Source organism: Microtus oregoni, unplaced genomic scaffold (genome assembly GCF_018167655.1).
Source record: "Microtus oregoni isolate MIOR12 unplaced genomic scaffold, Mior012 000001F_ref0000356, whole genome shotgun sequence".
In the NCBI taxonomy this organism is placed as follows: domain Eukaryota; kingdom Metazoa; phylum Chordata; class Mammalia; order Rodentia; family Cricetidae; genus Microtus; species Microtus oregoni.
The window spans coordinates 52,305,104-52,327,660 of NW_024543060.1; the positions used below are offsets into that span (position 1 = coordinate 52,305,104).

Sequence of the window (22,557 nt, forward strand, 5' to 3'; positions counted from 1 at the left end):
CAGAATTAGAAAATACCAAGCTGTTTTCCCAAGGGAATATGGTTTGGGCTCCTTCAAGCCAAGCCATGGCATTTTCACATAACTTGTCAGTATGACTTACGTACCTGATCAGTATACCTTCTTTTCTGTATGTTCCAGTTGAAGAACACCCTATTTAATGGGAATGCAAGACTGCAACACATTTCTTTCTAGGCTTACCTAACATGCAAGCTTTCTCCATGAGACATTTCACAGTCATTGTGCTCTTGGGAGCCCAGCTAGCACCTAAGCATGAAGGTCAAGGGTTTCTCAAGCAGCGAATCTCTCCCCTCTTTCTCTCTCTCCTTGGAGATGACAGCAGTTAAACAGAAGCCCTAGAATAGAAAGACAGAGCTTCATTTCTGCATCCTCAACTTTTGACAGCTTTCTTCTCCACTCCTTCATGTGTGCATAAAGGTGCTACATATACATATGTGTTTTTAAGGGTATATAAATTATGGCAAGTAGGCAACTTTACACATATAGACATATGAAGAATGAGGATTGTACATGCCAATCTCCATTAAGTTATTTCCGTGTACTTTTGGCTTGAAGCAACTCCTAGTGTATACGTTCAGTTTTACTAGGTAAAGGTTAATCATGTATTTTAGAAATGAAGTTGTAGGATAATGTGAAAAGATGAAGTGTTCCTTAAAACTTGATGTTGGATTGGTGAAAGATGTCACACATGACATCATGTGCCATGAAACACCATCAGCTCCTAAACTGGTACAGAAGGATCTCTGTAGCAGCTTTGTGTAAGCCCATAAAAGATCACCCGAGGCGTTGGAGCTGAGTGTTTGTGTATTTGTAGCATCTTTCTGGACCAGGAGACTCGCCGAGCGATGGGAGAGCAAGCTGTGGCTTTGGCTAAGGCTGTGCAGTATTCCTCTGCTGGAACGGTGGAATTTCTCGTGGACTCCCAGAAGAACTTTTACTTCTTGGAAATGAACACAAGACTCCAGGTAACAACACCTGTTTTTTTTTTCCTCTTCTTGCTCTGTGCCCCTCCTCACTCATTCTTTTTCTTGTTTTTGTTATGTAATAAAATTTAAAAATCAGAGCCGTAAACTTAAGTATTTGTTCTCTATACTTGTGTTGAGACACCTGCTAAGGAGATTAAGCAGCCCACTGATTTAATTTAAAAACGTTATGTGTTTGGGTATTTGTCTGCATGTATGTATGTGCACCGCATGCATGTCGTGCCCTGATGGCAGTCAGTGTATGTTCGTCTGTCCCACCCACCTGACGGGTGGGGAGATTAGGCCACTCTGCTGTCAAGATAGTGTTCCTTGCTGTTGTTTGAACAGTCACCCTTCTTTCCGTTCTGCCCCACAGAAACCTTTCCCTTCCTTTGTATCTGGAAATTTCATCCAAACACTTGCTTGTGTTAGGCTGATGTATCTCTCTCTTTCTCTCCCCCCCATATGTTGTACACACACACATTACAGATAATTAAATTTTTATGTCATTTCTCCCTTCCTCTTCTTCCTCTAATCCCACCAATCCCCCCCCCCCCCCCAACTCCCTCTCAAATTCATTACATCACACCTGCCTGTTTCTGGGGGAGACTTTCAAAATTTTATTTCTATTTATGTGTAGATAGTTACATTTTTTTCTGACAATAATTATGAATTTGTTTTTTTTTCAATTACTTAAAATGTTTAAAAATCTATTATTTTTGTGTATTCATGATGTGTTTGTATGAGGGCTGCATTGCTGTGTGGGGCAGAAGATTACTTCAAAGAGTTGGGATGGAACTCAGGTCACCAGGCTTGCAAGGTGTGGTAGCTTGAATGTAACTGGCCTGAATTCTGTGGAATTTAACACCACCTTTGATATAGGGCACTCCCATTTAGTCACAGTTCTTTTCTCAGATTTGTTTGCCATGACTGTGACCCTGCCAGTTAGCAAGAATAAATGAATTTTACCTTTTTAGAATGTGTTTGTGTGTAGGGGGTGTTTGATAGTAAATAGGACTACTGAATGGGATCATAAAGAACAAATCTTGCACTTTTCACAGTATTGAGGAGGCTTTCTTGCTGTCTTCTCTATTCTTACATAATCTTGGCAGGCCTGGAACTTGTTACAGATAAAGATACTTCAAACTTGCTGTGATCCTCTTGCCCCTGCCTTCGGAATGCAGAGAGATTATACATGTGTGCCACCATGTATGGTTTAAAAACCTTTCTTTCTTTCTTTCTTTCTTTCTTTCTTTCTTTCTTTCTTTCTTCTTTTCTTTCTCTCTCTCTCTCTATCTCTTTTTCTCTCTTCCTCCCTTCCTTCCTTCCATTCTTTTATATAGAAACTTTTCTTCTCATTTTAATAAATTTACTTTTGTTATTTTAAAGTGTGTGTGTGTGTGCGCGTGTGCGTGCATGCGTGTGCATGTATATGCACATAAGTACAGGTGCCTGTAGAGGCCAAAGCCATGATATCCCTAGAGCTGAAGTTACAGGTGGCTGTGAGCCGCTTGATGTGCTGGGAATTGAACTCCAAGAGCAGGAAATGTCCTTAACTCCTTACATGTTTGTTTGTTTTCCTTCCATGATGAACAATGTTTTTGAAGCATAAGCCAAATAAACCCCTTTTCTTCCTGAGTTGCTTTTGGTAATGGTGTTTGCTGTGCTAGCTTGAGTGGGAACTTCTGAATTGGAAATGCTAGTGCTGCCATGGCAGACACATAGTTACACATTTGCCAGCTACCATGGAGAGTACGGCTCCTAGAGCAAGCCCTGGGGTAAATCTGGGATTTAATTACATGTATTGGTGTTGGCTCACAAATTGTCACAAACTTCCACACTAATGCTATATGCATTAGTCTGGGAAAGCTGGATGTAGGCAGGAGAAGGGCATATGGAGCTGTTCTCACAGCCTGTTAGTCTACCATGAAAAATCCACTCTCTTAAATTGGCTGTTATATTATGAATGACTTCATACATCCTTTCTGAATCAAATTAAAGATCATTCTGAATCAAAACTTTAATTGACCAGTGATGCTGTCTGAAACAAAAAATTCTTGCATCAAATTATACTTGTATTACTTTTCCTATTACTTTCCTTGTTATTTTTTTCTCTCTCTGTTTTTCATTTTCCTCTTTCCTCCTTCCTTTATTCTGTCATGTCTGAACCTTTGCCTTTTCTTCCTGGTAATTTTGTTTTTTTTTTCAATGTTTATTTTATTTTATTTTGCGTGTATGTGCGTATGACTGTATGTCTGTGTACCTACCATATAAGTGCTGTAGCCTTCAGGGGTCAGGAGAAAACTGGAGTTACAGACAGTTGTGAGCCACCATGTGGATGCTGGGAACTGAACCTGAATTCTCTGAAAGAGCAGTAAGTGCCTGTTTACAGCCCTGATGTCCTTGTCAAGCACTCAGAAGTAGGAGAGATGAGCAGGAGCTAGCGAGCCGTGGACTTGCAGCACAGCTTCGTGCTTGTTCTTCCTGTAGCATTCCCAAATGCCTTCTTGCCTAAAGTATTCTAGTGCAAATACCAGATATAGAATTTTACATGACTACTGCATTATGTCTTTTAGCATATAGTTACTGTTTTGTTTAGAAGGTTTTAATATTAAGTTCTACCTTGTATTATGCTATATCTTCTACTTTGAAGATCTTTTATAAGGCTGCTGCTTTTTTCTTTGTACATGTGTGGTCTGTGTCATGTGCATGCATATGTTTGCATGCACTCATGTATGCCCAGGTACATGCACACATACGTTTGTGTGCACATGAGGAACTGAAATGGACACCAGGTGTTCCTTCAATCAATATCCACTTTATTTAACAATATCCTCTTTCTGGACCCAGAGCATGCCGGTTCTGGCTAGTCTCGCTGGCCAGTTTGCCACAGAACCCGGCCTCTGTCTTCTGAGTGCTAGGATGACCAGCAATTGCCTCACCCGCTGGCTTTTATGTGAGTTTTGGGGATCTGAACTCAGGTCCTTACACTTGTGCACCAAGTGATTTATCCATTGTTCTATCTCCCCAGCCCTGAAATGTTGCTTCATCTTTCTTCTAGTTGCTTTCTAAGTTTAAAACCTACTTTCAAATTTTATGGTCAGAGACATGACTCAGGCACACGAGCATCATACCTGAGTTCAATCCCTAGAACTCATATGAAAAAGCGAGGCATAGTGCTATACCATGAGCTCCTCCTCCCGGCACTGGGGAGGCAGAGGCAGGTGGATCCCTTGGGCTTGCTGGCCTTAGCCTGTGTGGTGAGTTCCAGGCCAGTGAGAGACTCAGTCTCAAAAGGTGAGTGGTGCCCAAGGAGCAACTTCTGAGAGTCTTTAACAGACATGTGCACATCCATGCACTTACACCCCTATAAACACGCACCTATGTATGTATGCACTTGTGTGCGCACACACACTGTACACACACAAATCAGAAGATGCAATCTGACGTGCTTGCAATATGAAAAGGTAGTCCTCATTAATTATTGATGTCACAAATTTTCTCCTTTAAAGTAATATTTTCTTCTGTTTTTAATTCTGCCCTTCCTTCTGTTTACTGTTTGAATCATTTATTATTCTTAATGATTCTCATTGATTTAGTGGTTCTGTTGGGCTTCACTTCTTGTCTAGATTGCAAGAGAAATTGTGTTTTCTGACAGTAGTTGGACAAATACTTATAAGTTTTCCCCCTTTTTCTTTGCGTGCAAATGTGTATGGTGAGTAAATGAAGCGGGTATCTGTGGGCAAGCCTGTCAGACAGACAGTTAAGGTTTTGTTTTGCAGCTTTTATAAACCATTTTGCTGTCTTTGAGTTCTGGACCTTTTTTGGAGTTTTTGAGACAAGGTCTCACTATGTAGTCCTATCTGGCCTGGAACTCACTGTGTAGGCCAGGACAGCCTCAAACTCACTGAGATCCTCTTGTCTCTCTTGTTAGGTTCCTCAGGCTGCCGATCATTTTCTACAGTTCTGGAGGCTTGCAGATAAATTCTGTCTTTCTGCACATGGCCTTGCATTGCACTCTGGATGCCCATGCCCAGTCCCTTCTTATAAAGGCCCTAGACATACTGGAGCAGAGCCCACTCTAATGGCCTCATTTAAAGTACCCTCGTCATTAAAGTTCCTGTCTCCTGATATATAGTTTCGTTCTGAGGTGGCAAGGGTTAGAACTTCAAGACAGAGTATGTGAGAGGAAGACACACTCAACCCTAGCAGCCCTGTCTTCCTCTGTTTATTCTCAGTAGAAGCTCTCCAAGATGGAGCCTAAGTTGGTGCAGCTTCTCTTGAATGTAGCTATTATTTTCAAGGTGAGTTTGCAGGAGTCGTGTGCTGAGGGCTCCTTCAACATGCTTTTTATCCTTTATTCCTGCGGATCAAAATTCTAATAACTTTGGGTCTTTATTTTGAAACTCCGTATTCCCAGGAGGAAAGCCTTCAGAATTTTAATGGGGGTTCATGTTAGATCCTGTTCTAGACAAAGAGTCTTTCTGAACCTAGAGAGCAGAACCAAAAATAGTAGAATCCATTATTCTTCTAGATGGGGACTGCGCAACAGGCAGAGTGAAGAACCTCTGTCATGTGTACGAGGGCAGATTCCTCCTCTGTTAGTGGGTGATCATGCCTATCTCTAGGATATTCATATTCGTATCCTACCCAGGCGTGGCTGACTCACAGGCCGTCTCCAATACCTGCCCAGTTACACTTGGTGTATTTACTAAAGATATTAGCAAAGCATGTTAATTTAAAATGGTATTACTTAGAGATTTGGAATGTGTACCATATGCCTCTCCTGGGGAAATACTGATGGAGTTCTGAGACTGTGTGCTCTGAGGGAGGCTTCCGCGCATTTCAACAATTTTAACACGCTGCTTGTAGCATGAGTCTAGTTAGTCTTAATAATAAAACCCAGAGGCAGATAGCGAGAGAAATGCTGAGTCAAGGAGCCAGCCACCAGAGAGACCTTTTACCTCTACCGAATACCCAGACAAGAGTGGGCAAGATCCTGTCTCCACCTCCCTGGTGCTGGGATCAAAGCTGGCAGTCACCACTGCTTGGCCCCGTTTCTCTTTTAGACAGATTCAATCTTGTGTAGCCAGGGTGGCCATCAACCCACAGAGATCTGTCTGCCTCTGTCTCCCCAGTGTTGGGATTAACGGTGTGTGGAGCCTGGCTAACTAGTGGCTCGCTGTGCACTCTGACCTTCAGGGAAGCTCTGTTATAGCACAAACAAAATGTCTCCACAGCATTCATGATTTACAATGCCGGACTTTATACTTTGGGCCATGTGATTGCTAGCTGTCAAACATCCCACTGTTCAGGAAGCATAGATTCTGTTCTCATCGCCCTCCCTGCACAGGATCTGAGTGACGCCTCGGTGATCTGTCCTAGGATCCTCTTGCTATTAGCATGCTCACTTGTGCAGTTACAGTTCGTCCAGCTCCTCTCCTCAGGAGGAAGGCCTGCTTATGTAGCTACCTATTTTTAAAAATGCCTTGGAGACTATCAGATAAATTCAGAGTAAAGTCTGAAAAGTTCAGGTCGGGAATGAGTAAGCGGCCGTCATAGCTCCTTCATGATTCAGCCATATACTATTATTTTAATCATGTTTTATAATAAGAAAATAAAAAACCCTCTAAGTGACTTTTTATGTTTACTTATTTTTTATTTAATGATTTCTGACTTGTAATAAGGATGGGGAAGTGGAAGGGACCCCGAGCTCCCATCATTTAGCCCCACCTACAGTTGCCCTTCCTGTAAGTTCACGTGCAGATCCACATATATCTGTCTGTCTATCACACACGGATAGTCTCTGAGTTCATGTGCAGAGTCATATCTGTCTATCACACATAGATAGTCTCTGAGTTCACATGCAGACCCACATATATCTATCTGTCTATCACACACGGATAGTCTCTGAGTTCATGTGCAGATCCACATATATCTGTCTGTCTATCACACACGGATAGTCTCTGAGTTCATGTGCAGAGTCACATATATCTGTCTGTCTATCACACATAGATAGTCTCTGAGTTCATGTGCACAGTCATATCTGTCTATCACACATAGATAGTCTCTGAGTTCACGTGCAGACCCACATATATCTATCTTTCTATCACACATAGATAGTCTCTGAGTTCACGTGCAGAGTCACATATATCTGTCTGTCTATCACACATAGATAGTCTCTGAGTTCACGTGCAGACCCACATATATCTATCTGTCTATCACACATAGATAGTCTCTGAGTTCACGTGCAGAGTCACATATATCTGTCTGTCTATCACACACGGATAGTCTCTGAGTTCATGTGCAGAGTCACATATATCTGTCTGTCTATCACACATAGATAGTCTCTGAGTTCATGTGCACAGTCATATCTGTCTGTCTATCACACATAGTCTCTGAGTTCACGTGCAGACCCACATATATCTATCTGTCTATCACACATAGATAGTCTCTGAGTTCACGTGCAGACCCACATATATCTATCTGTCTATCACACATAGATAGTCTCTGAGTTCACGTGCAGAGTCACATATATCTGTCTGTCTATCACACACGGATAGTCTCTGAGTTCATGTGCACAGTCACATATATCTGTCTGTCTATCACACACAGATAGTCTCTGAGTTCATGTGCAGACCCACATATATCTGTCTGTCTATCACACACAGATAGTCTCTGAGTTCACGTGCAGAGTCACATATATCTGTCTGTCTATCACACATAGATAGTCTCTGAGTTCATGTGCAGACCCACATATATCTGTTTGTCTATCACACATAGATAGTCTCTGAGTTCACGTGCAGAGCTACATATATCTGTCTGTCTATCACACATAGATAGTCTCTGAGTAAAATTTTAGAACCATAGTCACAGAACCCCAGTCAGGATGGTGACATTGACACAGTACTGTTATCTAAGACTGCGCATAGGACCTAATGTTCACAGAACCCCAGTCAGGATGGTGACATCATTGACACAGTACTGTTATCTCGTCTGTGCATAGGACCTAACGTTCACAGAACCCCGGTCAGGATGGTGACATCGACACAGTACTGTTATCTAGTCCATGCGTAGGACCTAATGTTCATGGGAGACCTCACTAATGCTTGCTACAGTGGAGAGAATGTCTACGTCAGGGTTATGTGTCACACATAGTCATTCCCCCCCCCCCGCCCCCCCCACACACTTTTTCTGTTTTCTTTTGTTTTTTTGAAATTGAGTCTCCCAGTGTAGCCCAAGCTGGTCTTGCATTTGGCATAATCCTGCCTCTGCTTCTTGAGTACTGGGGTCACAGGCCCATGCCCCCACACTCAGCTCTCTCTTTTGTATCTTTTAATCTGGAACAATCCCACAGTCTTTGAAAGGCATAGGCCACTTGTTAAAGTAGCGTGGTTTTATTCGGAGTTTGCATGTTTTCTCATGCAGCCTTGGCCTTCTGAAGGACGGCACCGGCGGTGGGGTTGCTCCAATGCATGCCATGCAGTGCCGTGAGCGTCTCTTCCCCCACTCTGCTGGCGTAGGTTGTGTGGAGCTGGTATGTGCAACATTTTCATGCTCTCCAGACACCGGGTGTCCTTTTGTCATCAGTGAAGTAGCTTATGGGGAGATTCCCTAAAGTTCTGTAAATATTTCATTTTAGCCATCTCCCTAGAGTTTTAACACACACTAACTTGACCATACTTCCTAACTTCTCTTCAGTTCTGTTCTCTCTGTACTGGTCATACAAGGAGGAAATTGAATCTTTCACTTAATTAAAACTTATTTTGAACAAGGGTGTGTAAACACTATAGTTTGGCACATAGTAGGTTTACATCTTGAATAGTTAAGAATACCTAGATACTTTTTCATGTGAAATTGGAGTTGAGTGTTAACAGAAGGGCTTTGCACTTGTTTCTTGTAGAATATTGTTTCTCGGAAATCATAATTTGATTTAAAAAATATATATGCATTAAACTGTTTAATAAGATCTTTATTTAGTGTCACATTTATTTTACAAAGGGTGGATGCTTATTTTAGCAATGATTTGTCATTAAAATTATGTCAAAATGTCTTAAAATGTTGTTGCAACTGTAAACAAACTCACAACACACACAGAGCTAATTATGGATGCCATCTGTTTATTTTTGCCAAGCTTTTTTTTTTTAAGACCATGGCATTGTCTGCTTATGATAAGCTCCAAGATTATTGTAATGACTAAGCCCTGTCCTTCAATTAGTGCAGTCGAGGCCAGAAGATAATTCGCTTGTTCAGTGACCTTTTCCTGTGTCCATGTATGAAGTATGACATGTCACAATAGGGAAATTATAGTGACATATACCTAGAACTTAATTTTTGCAAGGAAAATATTGGTGTCAAAGTAGTAGATATGGCCAAAGCTTTCTGAAATTTTTAGAATTTGAGATTTTAGATAAAAGATTATGTGATCTTTTTCAGTGTTGTAAATGGCTTTATTTTAACCCACATTTAAAGATTTGTAAGCAAAGTGTCAATCAAATTATAATGATGTATCTCTGTCCATGTGCCTGTGTGTCAGTTGCCTGTGTTTGCACATATGTATCCCATGTGCTGGTGTGGAAGGCCAGGTACTCCCCTGGCAGCATCAGCTGAAATAGTTATCAGCAGTCTGCTGAGAAAGCAGAGTGGTTTCCCTCACCCTGTTTTGCTATTGTGCATGCTAAGCACTGCCCACGCCTGTCTGGAGGGAAGGCAACCTGAAGGCTCCATCTGCCGCTTCCTGCCATGCCGCACTGATGCGAGATTACGCTAATCGCGCTGCTTGTCAGGACAGGTTAGTGAGAGCAGGCAAGTGGGCACAGCTCAGACTAGATGAGGGCTGAGAACACCAGCAGCCTCCCCACACGTGCCGCAGCAAGTGCAGCAGAAGGGGCTGACTGCCAGCCATGTTGAGAACGGCAGCAAAAGAAATGTAAAGTCAAACTGTTAAGTATTGAACCACAAATTAATCCAAATCAGGAAAAGTGGACCAAAAGCATGTACATGCATTCAGGGGTTGCTCTGACTGTCATCTGTGTACAATTGTGTTTGTTCTTTCGTTGTGCGTGTTTCACTGGGACTTTTCAGTCAGGTATTGTTAAAGCTTAAACAGAATTAACTTCCCTTGACTCTGTAACTTGGAATTTTTGTTGTTGATGTCCATTTATTTGCCTTTTTCTTAATCTATTAACTGAGGTCTTGGCCTTACAGGTTGAGCATCCTGTCACAGAATGCATTACTGGCCTGGACTTAGTCCAAGAAATGATTCGTGTTGCTAAGGGTTACCCTCTCAGGCACAAGCAAGCGGATATTCCCCTCAGCGGCTGGGCAGTTGAATGTCGGGTTTATGCTGAGGTAAAGTGTGTTCTGAGGGGAGGCAGGAGGGTGGTTATGTTCAAGGCAGAGCAGCCAGTGTGGCTAAATCGCAGGTAGAGCCAGCGTTTGATGACCTGTGGTAAAAGAACATTAGGTAATCTGGAACAATTAAAAACAGAATGGAATTCAAGTGCTGCTCCCGTCTGCATGGGGAAGTCGATAGCGGTGTGTTGAGAAGCAGCAGAGCCTCTGCTCACGGGTGCCGACTTTGTCCTTTATGATTCCAGGGAAGGGGTCTAAATTTAAAGCTTTCGGTAAAGCATGCACTCTTCATTCATAACGTTAATTAGGGGTTTTTCCAAAGTCTTAGTCTGGCAACCAGTACAAATCAGGTATCAGAACATTTGGTACCTGAAGATGCTTTCCTCAGATAACTGGAGAGTGCCACGTGCATATTTTATTTTTTAGATGCAGAAGTGGTCTGGTAACGAACAGCAGTGAGTTGGTAATATCTCTGAGCGTGCCATGAGCTCAAGACTAACTGCTGTTAGTCATACGTGACGTGGTGACCCCGAACTCCCAGATCTGTTCCCCATGTATATGTGTGTAAGCATATGCAGCTTTCTTCGGAGTCTTTGCTTGGCCAACTCAGCTTCTCGGCTTTACCATATGTGAGCTGTTTGGAGAAGTAGAGAGGCAATCTCCTGGGTGTGTTGCATTTGTTGTTCCGATAGCAGTTACATTTGATGGTGGGGTCTAGGTCATTTTATTTTTTCCTAAGGCATTCTAAGAAGTTTTAGAAAAAGTTGGAATTTTACCAACTTCAATAAAGTATGATGGAGGTCAGGCTGAACTCTGCTTGCAGTTCTGTTTGATTTCAATATACTTAGAAGTTGTCTAGAGGATGAGACTCTCGTACTCTGCAATCTGTGAATTGGTAAATACTGTATGTTAAAAATAGACCTATAAATACTCTTCATTGTAGTTAACCTTGCTCGCCCTGGTTTATGTTTCAAAGACTGTGCTTCCTTTCCTTTGAACCTCCAGGACCCCTACAAGTCTTTCGGCTTACCGTCTATTGGGAGACTGTCTCAGTACCAAGAGCCGATACATCTACCTGGTGTAAGTCATTAACTGTGATACCAACTGAGGGGCTCAGACCTTGATTTATACCATACTTTTATGTTAGAGCGTGTCAACACCAGAGGGTGTAAATTGAGGGACAAGGGAAATTCATGGGGAGTCAGTTTTTGTGTTAAGTAAAAAATATCTTTTGTACTTTTTGGTATTTAGAAACATCAGAATCCACTCAACAGGGTAAGTTTAAACACATCTAATCATATAAATGATAGTTTATACTGTAAAAGATTATAATATCCTAAGAATGGGAAGTGACTTTTTGTGTTAAAAATATAATCTTTTCTTCAAAAAAAAAAAATCTAATCCAGCCCCCTGTTGTAGTCAGATGTCAAGAAATTCAAGCACAAAATCAGCTCATCAGCAGGACTTTATTAAGAACAGAGTAACTCATTCTGTGCGGTATCACTAGCTATAAGGAAAAAGTGACCATAGTTTATTTTATCCCATGGTTGGTCTGTTCCTTGTCCCTTAAGCAATGTGGTTGCATAAAAAGAACAAGGGTGGCAGCTCTGTTAATCAAGGCACTGAGTGCATGCGGAGATGATGTAATGCTGTAGCAGCAGCAAGGCTGCAGCATCTGTGAATAAGACCGTTCAGTTTTAGGGGTGGTAAGAAGATGGTGAAAGACTGCAGGAAGAATTCTAAATCTGAAGATGTTATTGGATATATGATTTATTTCACTTTTAAACCATTTTTGCCCATGTGCTTTCTAAAGGGATTTGACCCCTTCTAGGCCTAGAGACTCCATGCTGTGTTCAAAGCGTGGAGGCTGAAAAAAAACTGTAAAGATTGAACAGGCATCATGTGATGCTAAATAGCACATCAGAGCAAGTGTCGCAGGGACATAGCTAAACACTTTTTTAATCAAACAAGAAAGTCTTAAATAAGAAGCGTAATGATTACTCTGGTGTTAGGACTTTCCACCATGTTGTAATAGCTCACAGAATGTCAAACATTTTGCCCTCTCAAGTTTTTGCAATTTGCAATTTTCAAACGTGAGACCTGTTGAAAGTACAAGTGATAATGGACAAACTCTACCCCCTACAGTCTTTGTCCCACCAAATCTTTCTTCAATTAATGCTGCAGCAGGAGTTTTATGTAATAACATTTGCAGTTGCGATCCATCCATAGAAAGAAAAAACAATTAAAATGCCTTAAATGTTCTGCTTACTGCTGTTATTTGCGCGTGTGAATGTTGCATGTCAGCTAAATGGACCAAGGAATAGATGAAGAGATTGGGGGCAGGAGAGTGCGCACTAAGCTTTGTCTATCATTATTGCTGCGAGCAATCAAATTGATGTCAGCAGGACAGTAGATGCGTTGACAGCTGTAATTATGTATCTCCATGGTGATCACTTTTGGCCTGTCATGGAGGCCCATGAGTCCCCTCCCTTAGAAGCATTTAATCAGATTGGGCTGTCACTTGTCAGGTAGATGCGGCGGGCTGGGAGTTGTGCTGAGGGGGAGGTGAGTTGAGAATGGAGGGGTGGGACACGCCTGATAGTTTCCAGGGGCCGCGATTTGGCTGACGAAAGCAATTTTAATTTTTAAACCCAGGAGGTTTCTGAGGACTGACTTGAGGACCTGATACTTGGGGCGCAAGGGTGTTCTTAGTGTGCTCCTCGTCCCCTCGCTTTACTAAAACTAGATGTGGCAGCTTCGCTCGGGAAGCCGGTGCTGGCTCTTAGGTTTCCTGGTCACAGGAAGGAGCAAATACCTCAGAGCTGACTTTTGGTCCACACCTTCACATGCGTCTTTAAGCCTGAAATGCGTTGTCGGGGCAGGGATGAGGCTCTTCCTGTAGTCTTTGATTGTTCTCCTTAGAGCTCCATTTGATTTTACTCTTCAAGTGGTCAGTGGAAGTTTACGCAGGCTTTGTTTTCATAGATGAATGGGCACCAAATTTGGTTTTTAGTTGGTTGTTAGAAGAAAGATATATAGTTGGCTATTATTTGGACAAACCTATATAAACAGTTAAAAGTCAAAGTTAAAAACTGCTTTATACAGTTTCTTTTGGAATGTTGATCAGTCTGCATGTGCTGATTATATATGATACATTTTCATTTGACCCTGTGGGTTCAAACTGACAAATTCCTGTAATTATTTTAGTAAACAACAAAGACAGTTATGCTTAGCAGCCACAGAGAAGTTACTTGGCTTTTAGGGTGGTATTATTTAAGATGATGAGATCTGTGTTATGAACTGCAGGGGAATGCAGTAACATTCCTTATCGCCTGTAGTATTTTCCTGGTGCACTGGACAGGATCTGTGCAGCAGATGACAGATGCACAGAACGTCAGAGCCTCAGACCCGCAATCACCCTGGTGTCAAACAAGCTGTGGCCATGCGCTGTGGGTAGAAAGCGGCCAAGCTGGGGAGAGTAGTTCTGACTTATTGGCACCCAAACCAGTAAGATGGCATCTTTTCTCTCAGCCTGGTTACTAACGGCCATTTAAATGCCAAGAGAAAACTCACTGAAACTTCACCCAAACCAGTAAGATGGCATCTTTTCTCTCAGCCTGGTTACTAACGGCCGTTTAAATGCCAAGAGAAAACTCACTGAAACTTCACCCAAACCAGTAAGATGGCATCTTTTCTCTTAACCTGGTTACTAACGGCCATTTAAATGCCAAGAGAAAACTCACTGAAACTTCACCCAAACCAGTAAGATGGCATCTTTTCTCTTAGCCTGGTTACTAACGGCCGTTTAAATGCCAAGAGAAAACTCACTGAAACTTCACCCAAACTAGTAAGATGGCATCTTTTCTCTTAACCTGGTTACTAACGGCCATTTAAATGCCAAGAGAAAACTCACTGAAACTTCACCCAAACTAGTAAGATGGCATCTTTTCTCTCAGCCTGGTTACTAACGGCCATTTAAATGCCAAGAGAAAACTCACTGAAACCTCACTGCTTTCACAGCCGCCTAGTAATTCTTTCCCATTTTGTACAAACACCAAATTTTATACGATTTATGCCCTAAAGTTTGTTTTCAGTAAGCAAAGACTGCACACATCTTGTATGAATGTGGAATAGCTTTCATTTGGAATTTGGGTTCACGGACCCAAAGTGTTGCTTTACTGCATGTGCAAAAATCAGAGTGTGTTCCAGCTTTCTCTTTAAAACCTTAGAAGAGAAGAGCGGTGTGGCTTTTCACTTGTCTTCAAATGCCATGTAATAAAGCCATCACCTACCCTCATGTGGATATTCTAGACAAGAGGTTCTATGTGCGGTCCCTTGATAATTGCCTAAATTAAAATATTAAAGGCCTAGCAGCCGCTGCGTTGACCTTTTCCTGCCTTGCCACAGACAGATGAGCTGCTGTTTATTGGGTAGCCTCCTTCTCACAGGTGTCAGGGCTCCCTGTCTTCTCTTCCCACCCCTTACAATGTTGGGCACTGCAGTCCTGCTGCTTTGGAAGCTTCGATTAAATTCTTCCAGCCTCAAGCCCTAGGATATGATGCCTCCCAGTCTTAAATATTTTGATTAGTTTCTAAATACTTCAGATCCAAAACTTGGTCACAATAAATCTACTAAATGCCCTGTCCTTGGCAGATGCTCATTCCAAGTTTTACATGGCTAACCTCTGCTGTGCTGCTGGAATCAAGCTGAGAGAGGAAAACAAGAATCAGTGATGCACTAACTAACTTGTTGGCTGGTTAGCAGCAACCAGGGGCTTCAAAAGGATATTTTGAACCTGTGCCGGTCCTCCCCAAGATGAAAAGTCCAGAATCCAAACTCTAATTGGAGCTCGCATCCTCACAGAGAGAGCCTTGTGGAAAGCTGTGTAAACACGAAGGCCTCTGGGGACCAAAAGTCTCAGAAAATAGCATTCACAGTTGAGGGCGTGAGGCAAAGGAGGAAAAGTGTTGCGGACTTGAAAGCCCGGCCAGTTCTTATAGCTCAGAGGGCCTGAGCGGGAGAGGAATAGCCGGGGCCTCCTCAGTGCCCCTCGAGGAGGGGGCTTTAGTGGGGCATCTTCTTAACATGCTGCAGCCAGTGGGTGTGCCCTGGGGTAGGGGTGTATGAAGCCTCCCTCCTCCCAGTTTCTTTCTTTTTTTCTTTTTCTTTCTTTTTTTTTTTTTTTTAGTGAAAGAACAAAAATTGTATGCATAGTGCATATCAAGAGATCATAGTTCAAGATCAGACCCTCATTGTGTGTCTGGGTTGTTTTCAGTTTTCCAGAGGCAGGGATGTTGAGATTGAGATTGTAACTTTATTATCCCTTTTCACCATGGAAAAATAGCTTGCGGTTAAATAAAACAAATCTGCCCAATATGAAATTACGTACTTTTTCTTTTCTTCCTCAGGTCCGAGTTGACAGTGGCATCCAACCAGGAAGTGATATCAGCATCTATTATGACCCTATGATATCAAAAGTTAGTTCCATTTCTTTATTTTCTTTGAAACAGTACTTACATTTAATTAAGGAATCAGAAGTTGAGCCTTTTTCTTAACAATGTACTGTAATTAAACAAACCTGAAAGCAGTGTGCGAAAGTGAAAACAGTTATCTCATGGCTTGTCTGGCTTCCTCAGCACAATCACCATCTACCGGCACTGCCCCTGTGCACATGCGCAGCTCCCGTACCCTCACTGCTCCTGCGCACGTGCGCAGCTTGCTTCTTAACCAGCGGCAGCTCAGCCTACTGGAATGAAAGAAATTAAACTGGTTTTGCCTTTTCAAAAGAGGATGGTGTAAGTGGCAGGTTCTTTGGAGAACTGGGCCCATAGGCTGTATTTGTTAAGAGTGCTTTTGACCTTCAAAGGTTTTCCAAATTACAACTTGCGTGGTACAGGCTTTGTTGTTTACACTGTGGCTGGAACCCAGAGCCTTGTGCGTCCCAGCCACCCGACACAGCTTTTACAGAAAAGTGTGCAATAGGATTGGCCTGTGTGCCTTTTTAAACTTTAACGTAGCAGAGTAAATTTAGTGCCAGGACAGGCTCCAAAGCCACAGAGAAACCCTGTCTCGAAAAACCAAAAAAAAAAAAAAAAAAAAAAAAAAAAAAATCATGAATCTCTAAAATCTTAAGACTTCATAAATGGTAAAATGCTACAATAGTTAAACTTCTGTTTTTATTAGAAAATCTCTTGTCTCTGAAACAGTAAAGGACCGATTATCATCAAGTTTTTGTTTTGTTTTGTATTTTAGTTTGGTGCAGGGGATCAAACAGGGACTGTGCTAGTGTGCCCAGCCCTCTGCCACGAACCACAGCCCATCCATCCCCAGATTATGTAGGTGTCAAGTCGTTTTTGTCTTTGTAACTTTTTCACATAAGTTTTTACCATTAATATTCTTAAAAGAAATCTTAGATGTTTTATTTATTAGAGAAACACACTTTGAAAGAAAAAAATAACACAAAATATTACAAACTGATTTTTAAATTTGCTGTCTTTTTTTTTTTTTAGATGAATATACTCCCATTCAGGAAAATACCCTATAAATTTTCTAGATAACTTGTATGTGTGAAATTTATTTTTCCTGAGACAGTGTCTCACTATGTAGCTGGGTGACCTGGAACATGCTTTGTAGACCAGGCTGGTCTCAAACTCACAGAGAACCGTCTGTGTCTGCCTCCCACGTGCTAGGATTAAAGGTTTGTGCCATCATGGGGCACACTGGCTTTATACTGAAGAGCTTATAAAATTTATAATAATTAGAATAATTACAGCCTATAATTTAATGATGCATCAGAAAAGGCCTTAATATATATTTTCAAAGTCTTGTTTTTTAGATTTTAGAGATTACATATAAAAAGACGTAGATTCATGCAGAAATAGGACCTTCCTCGTTCTTAACCAGTGCCTTTAGTTTTGTGTTATCTACAGGTGAGAGTAATTTTAAGACAGCCTAGCCTTTTATTTCATTTTCATACCGACTCTTTTGAAAGCTACAAAAGTTTTGGTTGTTTGGGGCATCAAACTTGGAAGCCTCGAAAACCAGGGAAATTAGTGCCCTGTGCTGCTGGGCTGTGCCAGTTCTTCAGGCTCCGCCCTCCCCGCTAGATCTTTCCTCTGTGCTTGTTTTCAGAACATGCCTGCTTTGCTTTCAGATATGTCTTTACTATGACAGTGATATTTAAGAGGAACATCAGTGATAGGCTGGTTCTCATTTGTTTATTCAAAGAAGTCTTAATTGACATATTTTATATTAAACAATTGGAGGGCTATGAGAATTGAGAAGGCACAGTGGTGGATGTGTTAGACCTTTACCTGGCCCCGTCACTCAGTCTGCGGCTGGCTCTACATACCATCTTGTTGTTTTCTTGTAGCTCATCACATACGGGTCTGACAGAGCAGAAGCACTGAAGAGGATGGAGGATGCCCTGGATAATTATGTGATCCGAGGTAAAACGCAAACATTTGCCTTCTGTTACTGTGTGGGGCACCCAGTTCTAGAGGACATCGGGAAGGCTTTGTATGAGGGAATTCCAGAATCAGTCGCTTACTGTGCTTACATGGAAGTGAGAAAAGTGTGAATGGGTAAGCGTGGACACTGGCACAGATGCTCGACTCTCTGCAGTCCACGGTATTTAGGTGAACATAGATAGGACACAGCTTGCCCTCTAAATGACTCACGGTATCTTGTAGTTATAAACATTGTACGTAATGTGAGAGACTGTGAAGATCCATTATCCCTAATAGTTGGACGTCAAGTTCTCTGTGTCACTGTCTGTGAGTCTCTGGGTCAGGAAGTGGGAAGCTTGCAGATGTGAGCAATGGACATAGGGCCTTACATTTGATTAATTCAGAGATTGGGAGAACAGATCTTGGCTTCTGCTTGGAGAAGAGTTAGATAGTTTGCTAGGAAGTGTGGTTTTCTTCCCTGAGTCTCTGTCCTCATGTAAGCCTTCCGAGAGCAATGCTGCCTGAATCAGAAGTCCCTCTTGCAGTCGAGTCTGTAAAGTGGTTATTCTACCCCTTTGAGGAGAAAATTATATATTAAATGTAAGTACTAACTTTGCATTAGTAATGAAAAGAGTTTTGCTATGACATCTGCCCACTATAATTTTGGATGGCCAGCGAGGGTCTAAGAGCATCCTCTAGGTATGCCTGGGTGCTGATCATTTTCAGACTCTGCTCTTCAGCGGATCCGAGTTTGGTTTCATTATCCACACATGTGGCTCACAACCACCCGTAAATCTAGCTCCAAGGATCTAATGTCTTCTTCTGGCCTCTGTGGGTAGACATAAAGATATCTGAATAAAGATACAGGATTAGCAGGCAGTGGAGTGGGCGTGTTGGAAATGAGTGGGGAATGGGAATCAAAAGTAAATGGGATAAGGGCGGAGACTTCCTGACTACGAACGTGACTGTTTGTGAAGTTGGACTAATGAGTGTCATAAGTAAGGCTCAGAACGGAATATTAACAGCTAATGGGACACATTTCAGATGAGCCATATAGTCCTGCAGACGGGCGAGGGTGTGGGGAGAACTAACCCAAATACATATCCCTAGGCTAAAGAGAAAATATGTCTGAATAAATATTAAACTCTAATTAGTACGTTTATTTTTCATAGTTGGTGGGTTAGCAGGTCTGAAACCAATTTATGTAATTCTGGAATTGAGGAAATAAATACGTGTATTGTGGATAATAAGAACCAAGTTTCCTCTTGTCAGAAAGGCAGTAACAGATGTGGGAACGAGTGCCTGGGGGTGGAGTGAACCCTGTGTGTGGTATGAGGTTGAGTCTGAAGGTATCCATGAGAACTCTTGGGCTTTAATAAACTGATGATGGTGTAAAGGTGTGTGCATACGTGTATACATGTCTGTGTGTACATTCTCTAACCGAAGGTTCTGAACTTTGGCACAGTTGACACTTTGGGGACAGTCCTGTGTAAAGTGTGCGTGTCCATGTGCATGGCTTCTGTCCACTCAGTTTACTAAGCATGTCCAGGCTCGTGAGCGTGGAGGGCAGAGCTGTCCTGGGAGAGTGGATCAGGACAGGAGGAATGCACATGTCTTCCCAGCTCTCCCCTGGACTCCATGTACTCAGCAGGCTGAGGCAGGATTGCTGGGTGACAGTTCCAGGCCAATTTTGGCTATAGGGTGACACCCTGTATAAACTGTAAAACAAACAAACGAAGGAAAACCTCAAAAGCAGGTAGGTCGGTCAGGAAGACTCAGGAGCTGCTTGAGGAGGCCTCCGCTGGTCAAACTGGGAGTTTGTCACACAGGAGGTAATGCCAGCAGCACCTTACAACCTGTCGCTGAAGTGAGAGTCAGGAGCTAGAAATGCTTGGGTTGGTAAATGAAGTCAGCATGGCTCCTCCACATAGATTGTAAACCAACACACGTAGAAAAAGTACTACATTGAGAATATAAAATATAAGAAAATCAGTAGATGCTGAAGTTAGTGGGGAAAATGGAGAAACAGCTATTTTTATAGTTTCTTGGCATCCCAACATATATACTTAATAAACACCACGGAAACTGTTTCATGCTAGCAACCTTACCAAGTGGTTCACCCGGGTCCTGCACCTCTTGTTATCATCTGTGACACACATGCACATGCGTGCACACACAGGCATGCAGACACCCAACTGAAAAACGGGTGGACAGAATATAATCGCGAGGAAACACCAGACAAACCACCCTGAAAGACAATCAACAGAATAAATGGCCTCTGATCTCCAAAGGTGTCAAGGTCAACAAACACAAAGAGAAGGCAGCAGCTTATCTAGATCAAAAGGGACCAGAGCCCAGACTGCTGGGTGCAGGGGGTTCTCACTAGATCCCGGACCAGGAAAAGAGGCTTTCCTTTGTAGTAGAAGTCATAAGCGGACAATGGGGGAAATCTGAGTAAAGTCTGTAGATTAGATAGACACTGGGTTGCAGAAGAGACCTGTCTTCTCCTTAGGAACTCCACAGGACGATATTTAGAGGCTGTCCTGTCTTCAACTTACCTTCTGTGTTTCTGTTAGAAAATGGTGTGTGTGGTCTGTGCATCCAAAGAATCAACACAGAGATATGCGGAGGGGCCGCAGACTCTGAGCAAGGGTGAAGGGTGAACAATAATTATCTAGTTTTGCCAACTTTCGAAGATTCTAAAATTACTACAGAATAAGTTAGGTTTTTTGTTTTGTTTTTTAAAATAAAAGGCTCCTTCCCTTCTCCCTACTATTATCTTTGATGTTTACTTATTTACCTGGTGAATTCTAAAGGGTAGGTGTGTTTTAAAATGTATTGTAAAGGGAAGGAAAAGAAGGAGAGTTTACTGTATTGTTAAGTAACTGCTTTGTTGGTCAAACGTGGATTCCCCCACAGATACACTAAATTACTTGTAAGCTTTTGTGAAAGTCGAGAAATTTTAGAGCACAGTATACCTAGGTTAAACTTAATTTCCAAGTCCCCATGAAAAAAAGCAGTGGCCTCGGCCTCTGTTTGATCCTGGTGGAGTGCACAGCTAGTGTCTGGCCTGCTGTTTTGGAACCAGCAGGCAGTCAGAAGGCGGCTCCAGGGGCCTCCCTCTGTGGCCTGGTCATGATTTCTCATGCAGATGGGATCTGGTGAACTCTGGCACAGGTCACCCCAATTCCCAATCTAAAACTCTCAGTCATAATTTTTATGATTTTGTGATTAATAATATTAGTGAGGCTATAAACTAACTCTGAAAGAATTCTCTACCGTCCACATACTGTTTATACAGGGACTCATTCAAATGGCATTGTCTTTCCTGGGACATGGAAAGAGAGCAAACTGAATGTGTAGCGGTTCCTCTCATACGGCTCGTCCCTTCCATCTGGTGTTTTGAGGTCTTTATGTATGGAATAGTGTCCCGATCGTTCCTGTTTTGGCTTTAGAATTACTTCCTGGACAGTAGGCCTTGGAGCAGCTAATTGTGCTGTCCTCCACACATGGAAAACTAAGTGTTACATTACTGTCTGCCTTAGATTAGCAAAGCAGCTGATGATTTGATTTCACATAGTCTGACAGTGTGGGGTATGCTACTGGGGGGAGGCTGCTTGTCCATTCCTGGCTGCCCAACCTGAAATAACCACACAGAAACTGTATTATGTGAATCACTGCTTGACCAATCACTTCAGCGTATTGCTAGCTAGCTCTTATATCTTTGGTTAGCCCATTTCTATTATTTTATATTTTACCATGAGGCTCATGCCCTACCAGAAAGGTTCAGGCTGGTGGCTTGCATCTTTGTCCTGTGGTGGCTCCATGGAGTCTGACTGACTCCACCTACTCTCTCTCTGTATATCTCTTCCAGTATATTCTGTTAAACCATTGGCTGAAAGCAACTTCTTTATTAACCAACCAAAGCAACACATAAACGGAAGACTTCCCACACCAGTGTGCTATTTAGAGAACTGTAAGGACAGATGTATTTGAGTTTTAATTTTATTCTCGAAACATTATTTAGTGAAATCTAAGTCTTTTTCATGTTGTATTTATTATACATGTAGAAAGGTTTTTAAAAAATTCTTCAAGGAATGGAAGCAGCGTAGATGTCCATCAATAGATATGCATTGTAAGTGTGATTTATAGACACAATAGAATTTTGCTCTGCTGAAAAGAAAAATGAAATTATGAAAATTTCAGAAAAGTGTATGGGGTTGGAGAAGAATTATATTAAGCAAGATGACCCAGACTCAGAAAGATACCAACCCTGCCTTCTCGTTCATATGATCATGGCCACCTTAGTTTTGTGTGTGTGTATGTATGTGTGTTTATAAATGTTGTGAAGTCAGAAAGGTCATAAAGACAGTGTAAGATGAGCTTCTGATTGGTAGGGGGTGCATGAGGGCATATGTGACAGGAAGGACGGAGGGAAGGAGATGGGAGGGGGATCAACCGTGAAGTACTTTGTGTGCCGACTTTAAAATGTTTAAAAAATAGGCTATAACAAAAAGAAAGGAGATGCCCATTTTTGTGCTTGGCTCTGTTGTTTAATACCCTAAATATAAGTAATCTTTGCCCATAATCCTTTGGGTTACCTCTTCTAACGCCAACACCCCCTTTTCAGCTATGAGTATGGAACGAAATGCCAATGCGTCATTCCCCTGCCATTTGCATTCATTCCAATACTTTGGATATCAGCATCGGAAAGTAACTTTATCTTGTCCAAATTATAAACTGCATTTTTAAGCCATGTTATGTTATATTTACCG

The 22,557-nt window shown here is 42.0% G+C and overlaps 1 protein-coding gene across 1 annotated transcript in view; it reads left to right on the forward strand.

Annotated features, from left to right (window-relative positions):
* Pcca (propionyl-CoA carboxylase subunit alpha) overlaps positions 1 to 22,557 on the forward strand; it is a 273,582-nt gene that overhangs the window by 103,767 nt on the left and 147,258 nt on the right. The window contains exons 12-16 of the mRNA XM_041674725.1: positions 833 to 983; positions 10,188 to 10,331; positions 11,340 to 11,414; positions 15,743 to 15,811; positions 17,707 to 17,782. Of these exons, the coding sequence (XP_041530659.1) occupies positions 833 to 983; positions 10,188 to 10,331; positions 11,340 to 11,414; positions 15,743 to 15,811; positions 17,707 to 17,782 (515 nt within the window). The remainder of the gene's footprint in view (positions 1 to 832; positions 984 to 10,187; positions 10,332 to 11,339; positions 11,415 to 15,742; positions 15,812 to 17,706; positions 17,783 to 22,557) is intronic.